The following is a 17,473-nucleotide window of genomic DNA, read 5'->3' on the forward strand; positions in this document are numbered from 1 at the left end:
TCTTAAAAGTGCCTTCACCTTAACAAATCTGAACTGAAAAATCTGGATCAAATCTCTGACTTTTGCTGCCATCTAGTGCCATCCATATATATGTTTTATCCCAAATATAATAGCTATATATTAAGTCTTCACTGGGGTCAGGTACATAGAAAAGAAAACCTTGGAAACTTTCCTTGGTGATCCTGTATATTTGCCTGATTTTGTGTCATCACTACTTCACTGAAAGTACTACTAAAAAAAAGAAAGAAATAAGTTTGGATTATGGTTACCAAATTTGCATAGCACTATAGGCCAACATGACAGATTTTTGATAACTGGTTCATATACAGAAAATGATTCTTGACCCGAGAGGGAAAACTTACAGGAAGATTGAGGAATGTGTTGAAGAAGTCTGTAAATATTTCATCTTTTAGCAGAACGGACAAATGCTTGCTGCCAATCAACTCTGAAAAGAGGAAAAACAATTATGACATTAATGAGCAGAAAATGTGAACTGGGGCTGATATATTACCATCCCTTGAGATATTTGCTTCCTTATTCCTACAAAGTAGACTATCCCATTAAGGCTATATGCTTAATTTTCAGAGATGATACATGCAGGGTCTCAACTAAATTTACTGTTGTGGCAATTTAATCCTCAGAAATACACCCTGGAAGATGCCACTAATATATCCATCTCCTCCTGAACCTAGGAAATGGTTAAAAAACTTTATGTTCCGTCTGCCTTTAAAGGCAAGCCAGGTCAGGAAAAAGATTGCACAAAAATTAACTGGAACTATGCTCTGTTGTTACAGTTTATAGTAACATACATTTGTTGCTTGGGCTTTGTTTGTGTAATCATCATCTTTGTCTAGTTTCGACAAGGTCATTCATCTTTGTGGCTCTTTTCATGTTCAGCATAAGACTATAATCTCCACCCTTCATTGCAAAGGAATAGTAGGTAAGATGAACTGATACAAGCCTTTTGCTCATGGTTTACTGATGACAGGTTAATTAGGGAAGTAGTAGCTGAACTCATGGGCGGGGGTCATTAATTGGAAAGATTAGCACATATTTGGTTGTGGGAACCATCCTTGATTCCAAATCTTTGCAATGTGTTGAGAATCAATAGATTGATTTCTATTGCCACTTAGAGACTCTTTGCAGAAAGATGGAACAGGAATATGAAGAGCAGACAACTCACTAGCTGTATTCATGCTGAACTGGTCCTGAAGAAGACTGTTCCCTACTGAGCATTCTGTTACGTTACAATGCATTAGATCTCTTGTTGTTCCAGCAGGTTCCACATTCCACCAAGACCCTTTCCTCCAATCAAGATCTTTCCAAATGTTTTCAGGTCATATCAGTTCCACTTCAACAGTTTTCTTTTATACAGTTCCTCTTCTTACCTACCAGTCTTAATCCATCACTTTGTGAGAGCAGCTTCCCATAGAGCTCCCAGGTGGCATCAGAGAAGGAGATGCTGCCCTACAGCTGGAAAAATCTCACTTCATTAACCTATGTTTTGTTCCATGCAGTTCATATTAATTTATCTCTCATATTTGTATAGCCACCCACCTCACATAGTGACTTGGGGGGGCAGACAATGGATTGGAGACCTGAATGCACCTGCCTCCTATGAGAGATTGCCTGTAGACATAGATTTTGTATGAATACATATAATGAAATATGGAACTCATTCATACAGAAAGAACATAATAGGTTTTTTTTTAAAAAATGACCATTACATAAGTGTATTAGAAATACCTACATGCTTGAATAATTCATTAAATAATTGTTTGTAGAATTCTAACTATTTACTGTTAAAATGATATTTTTTCTTTGTTGTATTTCTTTTACTCTCTATTAAAAGCACTTATGTATTTTTTTTCTTTTATTTGACAATGCATATATATTTATTTTTGTGTTCTCTTCCATTTCTTTTTGGTCACTATTTTAAAGGCAATAAAAGAATAAATTGAACGCATAAAGCAATAAGGGCTGATGGCGGCAAGACAATTGTTACGTCAGATGCAGCTTCTATGGAAACACAGAGTAGGTGCCTCTGACTCTTGAGGCAAGGAAAAAGATGGGCAAAAATTCCATTGAACTGAAGTATCAGGAGAAAAAGTCCCAGAATTTAAACTCTGAGGCTGACCCATGCATAGGACTTGATTCCTGCAAGAGGCTGCCATGTCAAATCAGGGAAGCTTCAACAGTTGCCAAATGTGGGATTCAATTTCCAGGGGGTTGGTATTAGAGGGTTGTCTCTGATCTATGCAAAATAAACCTGTCTTTGCCATTTGGTATTTACAGAGCAAAACTGAGCCTTCCAATGATTGGGTTGTGATGTATTGCTGAAAGATTTTCATTTTCCTTAGCACAGAAGTAGGAAGTTGAATAATCCTTTAAGCCCCCAGAAGTCCAAGTGCCCCCTTTTTCTTTGCAGCTTACCAAATAAACCTTTTCTGGTGCTTATGATATAGGCTGTTCTTCATTCAAGGAGGATGGTATTCTCAATATCTGCACACAATCTATTATCTTGCATCAGTTGTGTTCGCTACCCAGTACCAACAGTGAAACTCTGAGTCATAATGTATCCAACTTTAGTAATATTTCACCTGTAAACATAAGACTGAAACCTTGATGCACAAAGAAATGAAAGCAAAAAGCAACTTTGGTGCTAAAGAGAAAACTAATTTTCCTATTTCTTCAGTTCTACAAATATTTCTTGCCGGAATAGAGTGTCAAAAATATACTAGGCAGTTTGACATCATGAATAAGTTATTTTCTTGATAAACACCACAAAGAAATTAACACCCACCTTTTCTTCCTGTGTCATGCGCTTTTGAAGAGGTGCCAGACCACATTTTCCTGGGCCAAAACTGGAAGATCAATAAACTGTTTGGTCTCATATGTCAATGATGATTTCAGTTTGTGCCTTTGAATCACTTCTGATAATTCTGAGGTTTATTTTCATTTAAATACTTCTTTCACTCTGCTGCAAAGAAAGATCACAATTCCTCTACCTCGCTCTAATAGGTTCCCAAGAAATAATACAGGTAGGATCCAGTTTCTAGAGTTCAGTTCAAGAATGGGTTGTTCTTCTGTTCTACACCACACTACTCAAGCATGTATTTTTTTAAGTAAACTACTACTATTATTTATTGAACAGTAGTTTACACAAAGAGACAAATGACTAAACAAAGAATATACAGTATTATAAAGACAAACACAAAAAATAGAATAAAGAATAGAAGGCAATTACCCAAAAATCTCAAAGTTGTTCTTAATCGCCATATATTGTAAAAGTTATCAAAATTATACTGTTGCAATTGATGTAATGAATATAATCTGTCCAAATGTGATAAAAGTGTGATTCTTGCCTTTGGAAATTCATCACTATAAGCTTTTTTTAATAGAGTATATTTTTTTCTAATAAAGAACTTGAGAAAGCTTTTTGATCTACAAACCAATCGTTGAGCAATAATTGGTTTGGTTGCCAATAGCAAATAGACAATCAGCTCTTTATTTTGGATTGCATAAAGGGATATAATAAACTGGGTTCTGAGAGCATTCAAATCTTTGGTTGTAATAATACTAATTTCACTAAAAATGTTGTGCCAGAAAGCTACTACTTTATTACATGTCTACCACATAGGATAAAATCCCTTTTGTTACAGCCCCTATGATGTTTTGATTTTATAGTATATAGAGTACACTAGGAGTTAAAGCTATTAATATAACATCTTTACCTCCAAAATGGGCCAGCTTTAAGAATCTTGTCCATTTTTGATAGAGGTATACAGCAATGATAGTGATTATACATATATGTAAATTCAACAAAATAGCTCATTTCCAGGATTATTTTCCTGTTTTATTTATTAAGACTTCCCTATTAAAACCAAAATTATGGCTGTGGAGATATTATTTTTCATTTAATCCTGAGATTATTCATTTAATACTCAGGAAAAATCTAAGAGTTAACTACCAAAAGTCAGCCTCAGAAAAAAGATGATGTCACTTTGAATATAAATAACCTAATGATGCATTAGATGTTGTAGAGGAATGCAAGGTTTTTTTAAGAGACATAATTTATGAGTTTACACCAGGTAATTTTTAGACAATTCCTATTTTGGAAGTGTAAACTTGAATTGAGAGAGTTCTCCATGGTGCTGACTCTCAGAAATCCCTAAATGGAATTAGGATTTCAACCTGGAAACAAAAGTCATTCTCTCTCATCTGTGTATTAAAATCAGGTCATAAATTGCCAATGTTTTCCTGCCAAAGTCGGGGGGGGGCAGTATTTAAAGGGTAAAAGGAACTCTCCTTCCCATTCTAACTTTCCTTTAACTTAAAAAAAATGATTCTGAGAAGTCTTTTAGCCCACAGGTCCCCAACCTTTTGGGCACCAGGGACTGGTTCCGTGGTTTTTCTGCGGACTGGAGGGTGCGTGGTTTTGTGTACTGTCTGCATCCCATAGATGGGGCTTTGCTTGTTTGTGTGGACCAGTTGCTGGCATGACGCGGGCCGGTACTGGTCCACGGACCGGGGGTTGGGGACCCCTGTTTTAGCACACTAGGTAATCAAAAAGCTGGTGGTAGTTTTCCAAGGCTAAAAATCTGAATATATTTTAATTTATGGCTAGATTAATATATTTCTTTTAACTCTTCTGACCAGAAGCTCTTCCTCCAGACCTGGTTACATTTTGTCCTCTTCTTTTCCAGTATTTTCCCCAAGGATTTGCTTCAAAGTTGACAGCTAGCCTATATTAAATCAGTTGGCTGTACTAAACATCTTGCCTGATTATGCATTTTTTCTCTCTGAATAGGAAAATTAATTAGATTCCCCTGGACTTTCAGAAAATTTAGAAATATTTTTCTCAACCTCAAAGTTATATTTCTTTCCACATAATATTATGTTATTTTCCTTTAATATTTAAGACTCAGTTTCCTCAGCTGGATTTGATGTGAGTTTTCCACACTCTTTTTTCACTGCATTTGGTCACATTCAGGCCTCCAGAGGAAGATTTTTTTAAAAAAAAAAAATAGAGCATAGAGCCACATTAATGCAAACTAAGTTTCATGTATTAACCAAAGTTTTAGAATTAGCAGTGTAGATCATCTTAACAAATTGAAACATATTTTCTTCCCTGTGGGTTTTGATCTTATAATAGGGACAGAGATATTTAACATAGATGTCTAGCCATTTCTTTTGTATCATACTTCAATTTCTGCAACTGAATTCTGAATAATCTTTTTTCTTCTTCTGCCATGAAAAATGGCAGGAGTCTTTCAGACAAAAACTGAACATGGTTTTATTTTTATATTTTCTACCTCTGAAAAGTCAAAGTAAAATGCTTCTTTCTAAAATGAAAAACTGTTCTTTGGGCTTGAAACAACTCTTCCTCTGTTCCATTAATGAAATTCCAATATTTGCAACAGTTCTATTACAATTTTTATAGTCTGAATCGGCTTCTTTTATTCATTTAATATTGTGTAATCTACATTAAAATGGCAATTTAGAATCTTATATCCACTGAATTCAAGGGGGATGGTGACTTTTGAGTGTATTACATTATGTTGGTAAGAATAATGAATATTCAGAGTGATACATCATTTCTATAATTCACATTAATTTGAAACCTGACTTCTCTCTCAAAGCTTCCTTTATCAGTCACTTTACACTGAGAATTTTAAAATAGAACACTCAAGTACTTTATTCTTGTTTAAACTTCTGAAGCTGGTAATCTGGAGGTCATTTTCTAGAGGTAATCATATAAATAAGCCCATACAAGCCTATTCTCATAACATTGTCCACTGACCTCTTACTTTAAGTCTGCAATTCCATAGCTCTTTGCATTCCTTCTGTCCCATTTCTTAATCCAAGATGAATCCTACTAGCTTATCTGAAGACTTTGTACTTATTTTTCCCAAGCATTTTTCATATATTGTCAAGACTCAGTGTTATGAAGTGCTGGTTACCTGATGGACATTCCTCATGAGTAATTGATTAGTTAATTCCATTACAGTTTTTGTCAGGAGAAGACAAAGGTGAATGAGTTAGAATGCTAGCTTGATGTATTGCAGTGAACTTTACAAATTTATTGCCAATTTAGCCTTGGAAAACTACCACTGAAATAGAACAGACTGAAAATTGAAATATTTTTATGTATATAATAAGTGCATACGAAGTTGCCTTATTGTTCCAATACTTTTTTAATGTTTAGGCAGACTATTGCTTGGTTTCCATTGTACTGACAAAAATTAAAATTAGAAATGATACAGCTAATGTTCTACCACATAAAGCAAAATCATGGATATTCCATGGAAGGTAAGGTCTTTTAGGTGCCACTTTTTCTTTATTTTTTTTTTAAAAATATTTTTATTTCTTTATTTAAAAAATTCAATAATGTAATTTATAAAAGACAAACATAATCTCATAACAAATGCTACATGCCATCCACACTGTACATGCATCTATATATATATGCTTTTGCATATGTTGTTTTTGTTTTAAAAATAAGATTGGAATGATACAAAGAAAGGAGCATGGCCCCACACAAGGATGATAACAAATTTGTGAACTGTTCAACATTGTTATATATATATATATATATATATATATATATATATATATATATATATNTGTGTGTGTGTGTGTGTGTGTGTGTGTGTGTGTGTGTGTGTGTGTGTGTGTGCAATTATTGTTTTATACATTTAACTGTTCTATTATACAGCAACCATATAGTCTTGCTTATTAAATAAAATAATGAATAAATAGATTATGTCATTTCCTGGAAACTTGGTTTGACACAAAAGAAGTCCTCTGGATCGAAAGGAAACTGTGATGGTAAACTGACTATGTCACACTCTAGTTTTGAAGTATTCCTTTTATGTGTGTTTTGGCCTAAAGCATGAAGACTGTTGCAAACCAAGATGGGATCTACTGCTATGTAAGCCCAGCTGGGAATACATCCTCACATTTTCAGCTTCTCGCTTTTGGCAATAAGAGAAAAACGTGTCAAAGACTTTGCTTTTCTATTACAGTATCAGCTGCATACCAAAATAGATCATTAGGACTTATCAGTGTCTTACCTCTGGGAAATGCTTTCTGAAAACAAAGCATAAGGCTGAGGAAAACAGGAAGAGGATACAAGATGCTCACATTTCAAGTCACCTCAGACTCCCAACACTTCTGGAAAAACAAGCACCATGTTAAGTGATCCAGCTGTCCTAAAGAATATGGCTGTCCCCTTCTTCTCTTTTATCACAGAGGATAAATGTTTAAGCTACATACGGTAATGTTGTTAGTTGTTATGGGAGAGATAAATCTCCTAATTTTTCTCCTAAATATCCATTCAACTCATTTCTATCCTTGCAGAAGTGGCTTTGTTTGTTCATTTGTTTGTGGAACTGTCCACTTCCATGATCTAATCCAAAAGATTCTTATATCTTTACTTTGTATCTGAAAAGAGAATAAGGAAAACAATCTGATCTGTTCTTTGACGGATTCTTATTCCAGCCTCAAGTTTTGTTATTGAGAAGTGCTCTAGATAAGTTTTCATGTGCAAATCTGACATGTTTCTAACTCAGATTTGGTTAGGCGTGGATCAAATTATAAACTATTTAAAGACAATGCCAATGTTAAATTGACATGGAACATTTGATCTGGGATATATCAATTCAACTAAACTTTTCTCTTGTTTTGAGTTTTATCTGTCAGTACCTGGACAGAACTGGCATATATTTGCATATAATAGCAAGAAAGCTATTTTCCTAGCTCTCAGATAAGAACTGTGTGTTTATGTAAACAAATGACTCTTGTAAGATGATGCCTCTTAGTTCTCATTCAGTTCACCAAATAATTCTTATGAATCTATCTCTTTCTCTCCCTCTCCCCCCGTGTAATTTTTTTATCCCATGCTGAAAGTGATGTACCGTATATACATTTTGATGAAACATGATTTGATAAGCATAAAAGTAAAACGCAAAATTCAGAACATTTGCGGTATAATTTAATCACAGGAGGCATACACAAATAGCCATATAAACATTGACAGAAAAAAATATCTTGGCAAAAGGATGGATCTTCAGGCATGGTTCACAACTATTAAGATTTATGCCTTCAAAATATAGGTGAGGGACTTACTTTTAAAAAGTAGGTGCCATACTAGGATAGCTGAGGAAATGATAGACTTGCAAGCAGAAGACAGAACATTCATCCACAGTGATCCAGAAATATGAGAGAGAGAAAAAATAACAATTGACAAGCTGCGTGATTTTCCAAAGTGCCTGGAGGCAGGACAAGAAGCAACGGGTGGAAACTAATCAAGGAGAGAAGCAATCTAGAACTAAGAAGAAACTTCCTGACAGTGAGAACAATTAACCAGTGGAACAACCTGCCTCCAGAAGCGGTGAATGCTCCAACACTGGAAGTTTTTAAGAAGAGACTGGACAGCCATTTGTCCGAAATGGTATAGGGTTTCCTGNTATTATTATTATTATTATTATTATTATTATTATTATTATTATTATTATTATTATTATTATTATTATTATTATTATTATTATCTGATCTGGAAAGAACTTCTTTTGAATTTTTGTATTTCTAGCAAAAGACCTAGAAAGGCTAGATATAGCTACCCTAAGGATTTTGCTAAGATAAAATGAAGATCTTTATGACAGCTAATTTGAGTGGCATAGAGGAAGCATTCACAGTAGCCATGTTACTAATTTTATAATGTTGTGCCTATGTACAGTATTATTGCTGGATACTTTTTTCTTTTAATGACCTTGTAATCCCTTGCATTGGGGTGGAGTTGGGGCAACTGAATGGAGCCCTTCCTGACACCTATGCGGAGTTCCCAGCAGACAATTACTCATTGAGCCCAAAGAGAGAAATATCTGTAGCTACCTAAGATTGAACTCGTAGCTTGCTGATTGTGAGGTGAGAGCTCCACCTCTAGGCCACCACATCCCTTTATTGCTGGATATAATAAAGGAGAAATACTTGAACATTTGAATAGTATAAAAACTGGCAGGCACCCAACATGTAGATAATTGCTAAGATAAAGCTCAAACTACTTTACAGTAAAGGCAGTGCCTTTTCTTCTCATGGAATTATGGAAAATGCAATTGAGTCTTTAATATACGCTTGTGGACTATAAATCATAGGGACATATTAGAAGGAAAGGTTGGATATTAACGTAAGCACTTCTGTTCTTCATGTTGAGCCTTTAAATTCTGTCATTCACTTTCTTCTTTGTGAGTCTTTCCATTTTCTATTTATTACGCAAAACTCTCAATCCCTTTAAACCACATTTAACCTTCTCCCACTTAGTTCTACTTCTTTGATCTAAAGATGAAAAGAGGAAAATCAAAGTCAGTCTCACCGGTGATTATGCATTCTTTTATTTGCCTACAAATTGAACTTTGCATCAGAAAGCTACTTTGAATTTTGTTTTGCTGGCTTCCATTACCCGGATACAACATTAAATAACTATTTAGGGCTAAAACTCTAGAATCGTTAAGTTTGGAACACTGCCTGAGTAGATTTTTTTTAGCTCTCTCTGTTATTATTTTTAATCCTAACTGGCTGCTTTTATTGTCTATACCCTAGGCTATTTTAATTAAAATGACAATTTAAATACAACAGTTCGGCTCCAATAGGAGAACAAAAATGGCTAAAATGAAAATACATTAACAGAAGATATTAGTGCCAGAAACACATTTTCTGGTCCATTATCCCAGCCATTCCTGGATTGGAAACTATCTTCAATCATCCTAGGTTTCTAAAGGTGAAGTAATTTGGAAACGTATTCACATAAAAATGTCCTAATACCCAACTCATACGTAATGCATATAGTTCCCATTCTCGCTCACTATATAGTCTTCCTTTTTTAAAAAATTAATTCTAGCATAATCCCACTGCTCGATCTCAGAATGCTTCAACAATATGAACTTTCCAAAATGCCATCATGTAAGTTGCCAAATACTTCTTGGATCTTATTCCTGAAGATCTGACTTATCTTCATTTTCTGGGCAGAGAAGGAGCATGATAAAGATCTGAGGAATCAAATAATAGTTTGTACAAGGCAAAGCCACTGTCAAATGCATTACTTGAAAAAAAATACCCTCTGAACAATAAATCAACAGTGCAATTTGAAAGAGAAGGGTGTTGTGGGATAACCCAAAAGAGAAAGTCCCATGAAAGCAGGACTGTGTGAACTGAGAGCAGGGAACAATAAATACAATCTGTTAGAGTAGCCACTGGGCCAAAATGCTCAGAAATCTGCCCCTCCCCCCAAATAATCATTTTTTCTTACACCACAAGCTCTTGTTTCAGAAATCCACAGCCTTGGGATTCAACCTTATCTGCTTTCCCAGTTCAACCACTTTTTCACCTATAGTTCTCTGGCTTTTTACCAAGCAATGTCTCTGAGGCCTCGTGCTGTATTTACCCACCCACAAATACAGGCAGTCCTCGACTTACGACCACAATTGAGCCTGAAATTTCTGTTGCTAAGCAAGATAATTGTTAAGTGAATTTTACCCCATTTTACGACCTGTCTTGCCACATTTGTTATGTGCATCAATGCAGTTGTAAAGTGAGCAATACAGTTGTTAAGTGAATCTGGCTTCCCCATTGACTTTGCTTGTCAGAAGTTTGCAAAAGGTGATCACATGATCCCGGGCCACTGCAACCGTCATCAATATGAGTCAGTTGCCAAGCATCTGAATTTTGATCACATGACCATGGAGATGCTGCATGGTGTGAAAAATGATCATAAGTCACTTTTTTCAGTGCTATAACTTTGAATGGTCACTAAATGAACTGTCTACCTGCCTGCTTTCCTCCTATCTTTAAAGGTCCTCTTAACACATACCAGGAACAAGGCCAGTAGATTCCCTGATTTTAAATGGAGGCCACAGTCAGCTATTGCTCTAGCTTTAGCAGCAGGAAAGAGGAAAATGCTAGGAGATGGTTCTTTTTTTTTTCCAGCTGCCTCCTTCTCTTCCCTCCACCAGGTCAAATGTGGGTCTTTTCTTTCCCTGCTTCTCACCCTTTTGCTGCCCATTTCTCTCTGCCAGTCTTTGCTGGGGAGTATTGCCACCTGTCCCAACATTGGCTCTAGTAATACTGCATAGTATAGATAGTTCCAAAACTGGTGATTAGCCGTGGATGATGGTGACAGGGGCAGCAATGTGCACCGGATGAAGTTCTGATCTCTCTGGCAGCTAAAACAAAAATGGCCGCAGAGGTACAGAATTCAATGGCTGGATGGAAAAGAGTTGCAATGTAGCAGACATGGTATGTTCTGCAGTTCATTGACTTTTCTTAGATTTCTCCTCGGTGAGAATCAGAATGCTTGAATAAGAAGCTGTCTTCCATCTTCTAATGGAAATTTAATTTCATGTAGGATTACTTTGATCCAGCTTCATTCTGGTATTAGAAATGGCCTGGCGTCATCTCCACTAGGTAGACCAAATCAGGATATCAACTCAACAGAAAGGCTAAAACTACTTTAATTGAGATTAGCTGTAATAACAGAATTTTGCATATCTGATAGCAATGTACTTCCTCCTCCTCCTTATATTCCAGTGAATCTTCCTAGGCCATTTCCAAACATTATTTTGCTTAAAAAAATGTTTGCCTAGGTAATGGCTTTTGCATATTTCCATTAAGGTCATCTTTCTTACTCTCTATGCTGATAACACTATGAAGTCTTTGTTGTGAGGATATGTCCCTGGTAAAAGCTGTCAAGGAACCAAAAGCAAGAAGACTGTAAGAATGAACTAACAGGTTACACTCATGTACCTATAAGGCTACAGGTTTCCACAGTCTGGTACACTCCACATATATAAAAGAGGAAAAGACTCCTTTGGGCTGTGCTTAACCCCTGGTGACTCTATGGATACATCCATGCAATTTTCTTTGCCCTCCATATGGAAGTGGCTTTAGCCACTTAGACCTAAATTCTTACATCTTCTAAGTGCAGATGATGGGAGATGTGGCTCAACATAAGTGGAGGACAGCTGGTTGGAGATGATTATATTAGAATTTCTGGATAAATCAATTGATTTGACTATTTTGCCATGCTGTACCTGTGATGCTTCCTGTTTGAGGACACTTCCTGTTGTGAAGACTGCAGCATGGTCATGTTTCCTGGGTATGAGCAACTATACGACATTTCTGGCTGCCAGTCCTCCGGAGGAATCAGTTTCAAGCTCAAAATACTGAAAGCTCCTTTCCCGTCTATCATGTCAACATCCATCTTATCTTGATATATTTTTCCATTAATATTCCAAATGACAGTATTTGAATTAGGGCTAACATTGAAAAGGGTGCAGAGCAGAGGAATATCATGCTTCAGAGGCCCATCCGGCAAGACGGATGGAACAAGGATGGAAAGATTTGGCTTCAAAGTTTCTACAAGAGATGAAAAATGATAATGGTTATTATTAGCTATATACTCCTTGAATTTCTTTTTTTCTTTCTTTGTTTAATTTGTATCCCAACTTTATTATTATTACAAACAACTCAAGATGATGAACAGATCCAGCACACCTTCCTCCTCCTATTTCCCCCACAACAACAACCCTGTAAGATGGGCTGCGCTCACAGAAAGCGACTGGCCCAAAGTCACCCAACTGGCTTTCACGGCTAAGTTGGGACTTGAGCTCACAGTCTCCTGCTTTTTAGCCTGGTGCCTTAAATACTAGACTAAACTGGCTCTCTAAATTATGCTTGCAGGAAAATGCTAGGAAGATTTTTTTTAAAGACCTAAAGTAATTTTTTCACACATATCCTACTCATAAAGTCTTGTATTGTCAAGGAAAGAACTTGTTTGTTTTTGGATAGAACTATTTAAAACATATTCCCTTCCAGCAAAAAAAGAATTTGTGTACGTTCTTTTAAATTCCCTTTGAACTCTATCATTCAATTAAATTTGAATTAAATTTACTTATAAGATAATAATAATTAGGTTAGCTTACCACATTCATAAAATTGGTAGGTAGGCTAGCAATCAGATCAAAGCAAATGTTCTGAGAGGTGATAAAGCAAATTATAGCAGCCAAAGACCAATCCATTCTATAGCAAATTGTGAACAATACATGAAAATAAAAAATCAAAAGGAGATGTATTGGGCTATTCACGGTAAAGAATTCCCATACATTGGCAGGGCATTAGAAATGTTCAATATTTCCATATTTCATGCCCACACTTTACAATTTATGATGGTGGAAGTATCTGGATTTCTTTTTTTTTTTTTTTTACTGAAATGTGCATGCATCATATGTCCACCTTCCACTGTGAACCATCATCTTTCTAGATTTCCCCAAAATGAGCTTGATTACATCATTTATTTATTAAAGTATACATCCCACTTCTCCTTCAAGTCTATGGGTGGTACACATAAGACTCTGCTCATTTTTCTTCACAAGAACTCTGTACAGTAGGATGGACTGAGAAAGTATAGCTGGCCCAAAGTCACTGAGGGAGTTATTAATATGCTTGAATTCTCACCTGTGATTATCACTCTTGTCCTGTGCATAAGTGGTATGCTGGCTTCCTGACTTACAACACAGGTATAAATACCAGAGACATTCCTTTGTGCATTGTTGATAATCAGATTATACAACTGTAAGGTATACTTTTGCTCTCCTTTCAAGTTCTTGTCATCCTGATCAATCTTGCACAGGTTTTTGTTTTGTCCTTCCTTGTACCAGGTCACGGTCCATGCTAAAGCCTCACCTGTAATTTCACAGCTGATATTTACCGTGCCTCCAAAAGAGACCTCAATTGTTTTTACTTCATTACCCTGTGAATCAGCTGCTATAGCAAGAAAACAAATAAATCTTTTATTACAAAATGAAGCAGAGAGAAAATAGGAATGTCTCTTCTCTCCATATATGCATTCTTCACTCATTGGTTCAGTTCATTCAATCTTGCAGTCTACATTAAGATGGATTTCCCCCTCTACAAACCCCCAAAACATCACCTTGGCTGAATGGAGCAATTAGCATATAGTCTACACAACAAACTAATACACTGTTTGTGTAGAAGTCCCATAATCAATCAATCAATCAATCAATCAATCAATCAATCAATCAATCAATCAATCAATCATAATTTGGAAAGTTCTTGAGTTGTATTTGTTTTATTCATGAAGGTATTATGCAAGGCCATATAAACAGAATAGAAATAAAACACAGAAACTATACAACTCAAGTGTTAAACTATTTGGCGTAGAAAAAAATGGATTTTTGTAGAATTTATTTGAAAATAACATTTGTGTCAGAAAAAAAGCTTTAAATATTGCCTGCAAAATACCCCTCAATTTGTTTTGCAAATTAGTGCTTTTGTGTTTCTAATGTCATTATAAGAACAATAATTTGTTGGCTATAAGCTGTGCTCTGCTGATAGGAAATATTGAAAGCTGAGAGTTATGCTTTGCTTATTTCTAGAGATGTGCTCTAAGTGATCATTGAGATGACCTGTCTGAAGTCACATTCTGACAGTCATAGGTAATAACCTCTCCCTCCTTATGTTGTGTGTGTATTTAAATATAAATAAAAAAGGCTGCATTGCACATGGGTGAGAGAAATAAACTAGTGATTAATGGAGAAAAACTTCACCTGAAAGCACCCTTTCTTTAATGAAAATTCTGAATCTGAATAAGACTAAGTTTTGAAAATACTTACCATGCAAGACAAGTAGAAGAATCCCAGCACAATGGGGAAACATCTTAGACTTCTCTTCAGCTTCCAGCCTCTTCAGTTATGCACAGCAACACCTTTAGAGTGTCTGTCACTCCTTAGAGAAAGAGAAGGAAGATTAAGAGAGGCGAGAAAAACATTCGCAACTGGAAAAACTTTAGATCTGTGTCTGATAGCTAACTTTTCCCTTTTTTTAAAGGAGAGCATGCAGGGCTTTAGGAAGACATGTTGCTATGCAATGAGGAAATCCAAGCCCCTCTCCACCCACACTAATATTCGTATTACTGAGTAATATTATTCTGCTCAGATAATGCTATAATAGTATGTAAAATCAGCTTGTAAAGCAAGGGAGCCAAAAAGCAAGAACTGTGACCCCCCCCCCCAAACTAACCTAGTAACTGAAAATATCCTGCAGTCCTGTTCTAAAGATGTGAAAAACCAAGTCAAACAGGAGGTGGTGAAATGCAGGCAGCGGAATCCACACCTCTGTGTCAACCAAAGAGGTGAATCACATGCCACCAATGTTTTTTTTTGATGGCTTGCTATCAACACTGTTACCACCCACCTGGTGTACACAAATTGCAGCCCTTCTTTGGATGCTTACTTGAGCAATGCAGTTCATCAAATGCCTTATCCTGCTCTCCATCGGTAAGTCCAATCTGTTCTATCAGAAATCTCTTAGCCAAGCACTTTTGGATCTGATTCTGAGAAGAGATTTTCTACGTGTGGCAGTTAGGGGGCAAAAATGTGGTACCTTATAGGCTAATAACATTTTAGCAGTTTTCATTCCATGAAATCAAATAAAATGTACTTGATAGTCTTTGAAATGCCACAGAAGCCTTTGTAGTTGTCTAACTTGATTTCTTAAAGAGTTTTCTCCACAACTCTGATTCTGTTTTTTTTTTTTTAATTCTAGTCAAGATGTAAGGGATGATACCTACAAAGGGGGAAGTGTTGTGATGGATTGCAGTGAAGTAGTTTCCTAGGAAACTGTTAGGAAGAATCACATTCTAAGGAGGGAGTGAAACAAGAGGCAACACCATCCAGACCTGGAGAGAAAACAGAAGAAGAGAATTAGGATAGCCACTCTTTAGAATTTCCCAGGACATATCTGTTGGAGGTGAGAGTAGTAAAGGTTTAGTCTGGCAAGATTCTGCCTATTAAATGTAAGCAAATAAAGAACTGATCCTTGGATGGGTTGTTCTATGTCATTCTTAGATTGGACTTGACAGAAATACAGTCTATCAAAGGAATAATGCTGCCTTTTAAGTTACTTACTTTATCCCATTATAGTATATATTTCCTCCCGAGGGAAGCAGATCCTCATAACCTGTGGCCCAAGATCAACTGTAGCTGAGGTGAATGTGATCTTTGACTTCCCTGCCCCTGATCTGACATCAAATTAAAATTAGAATCCCAATATATTATTCTTATTTTGTCTTCACAGTATACAAAGCCCAGAATAATCAGTTCCTATTTGTGGATGTTGGGGAAAAAGCAAAAATCGTGTGCAATTTTTCAGAAAACATTACCAACAACGTAGACAAATTTCTTTGGTATAAAAGAGAAGAGAATAAACTAAGGCTTTTAACAGATCAATGTGGGCCTGATGGCAGCAATGGGAAATTTAACTGCAAGAGTGAAGCACAGGAGCTGACACTAGAAATTTTCAACACAAAAGCAGAAGACACTGGCTTATATCTGTGTGCGGACAAAACCTCAAATTACTTTTCCTCGAATTTTGTCGATGCATTTTCTTTGATTGTGGGAGGTAAGTTGTCATCTTCAACCATTCAGTCGTGTCTGACTCTCGGCCACTCTATGGACCAGCATCTCCATGCCTCTCTGTCTCGTACTGCCTCCTTCAGATCCACCATAGTCATCCCAATGTCATCTTTTATAGTGTCCAGCCAGTGAGTATTAGGATGGCCCCTTCTCCTTTTATTGATGATCACTCCCAGCATAACCAACATTTTGAGTGAGTCAACTCTCATGACATGACCAAATTATGACAGCCTCTCCTAGGTGATCTTTGCTTTAAGTGATATTTTTGGTGAAGTTTGGTCTAGGACTTCTTTGTTTGTTATTTTTGCAGTCCATGGGATGCATAATAGTCGCTTTCAGCACCACAGTTTAAAGGCATCCACCCTTCTCTTACCTGTCTTTTTCAGAGTCCAAGTTTCACAATCATAAATAGCATAAGTAGGATAAATAACCATAAGTAGCATACGTAGCCATATGTAAGAGGTGAATAATGGATTTGAAATGGAAATACAGATTAGCCTAATAGGGCTAAGACACTGTTTAGCAAATCCACTGAAAGCAGTTGTCCACTTTAACAATTACAAAGGGTCGTTTGTTTATTGAGTTGTCATCTCCTCCTCCTCCTCCTCCTCAGACAGTTATACCTCAAGCAGTTGGGTGATGATTTTACAGCCTTCTGCACAAGACCAGGCAATACAGAGTGGCAGCCAGCTGGCTTGTGTGGTTCATGGAGTTTCCAACTGGGTCCAGATATCCTGGAATGCCTCCCACATTCTCCAAGATGGACAGACTCTTTTAATGAAAAACCACAGTGGTTCCTTAACATTTGTCAGCATCCTTTACATCCCTGAAAATTCTTCCACCAGTGGGGAGGAATTTATCTGCAAAGTCAAATTCAATTCATCTGGCATGCCCATGAATCTGAGCACCACACTGTATGCAGGTAAATTATTTTCTATGTCTATGATAAAACGTTGGTTCTTTTGCACCCACAAGTTTTGAAGTAG

At 36.4% G+C, this 17,473-nt stretch overlaps 1 protein-coding gene across 1 annotated transcript in view; it reads right to left on the reverse strand.

Moving 5' to 3' along the window:
* RGSL1 (regulator of G protein signaling like 1) overlaps positions 1-14,058 on the reverse strand; it is a 48,544-nt gene extending 34,486 nt beyond the window's left edge. Inside the window, exons 1-5 of the mRNA XM_029283567.1 lie at positions 13,510-14,058; positions 12,087-12,411; positions 2,804-2,864; positions 1,389-1,467; positions 363-445 (exon numbers count right to left, since the gene is read on the reverse strand). Of these exons, the coding sequence (XP_029139400.1) occupies positions 363-445; positions 1,389-1,467; positions 2,804-2,864; positions 12,087-12,411; positions 13,510-13,912 (951 nt within the window). The 5' untranslated portion in view covers positions 13,913-14,058. The remainder of the gene's footprint in view (positions 1-362; positions 446-1,388; positions 1,468-2,803; positions 2,865-12,086; positions 12,412-13,509) is intronic.
* Between the last annotated feature and the right edge of the window lie 3,415 nt (positions 14,059-17,473).

The sequence above is a fragment of the Protobothrops mucrosquamatus genome, unplaced genomic scaffold (genome assembly GCF_001527695.2).
Source record: "Protobothrops mucrosquamatus isolate PMUCROS unplaced genomic scaffold, P.Mucros_1.0 scaffold140, whole genome shotgun sequence".
Taxonomy (NCBI): Eukaryota; Metazoa; Chordata; class Lepidosauria; order Squamata; family Viperidae; genus Protobothrops; species Protobothrops mucrosquamatus.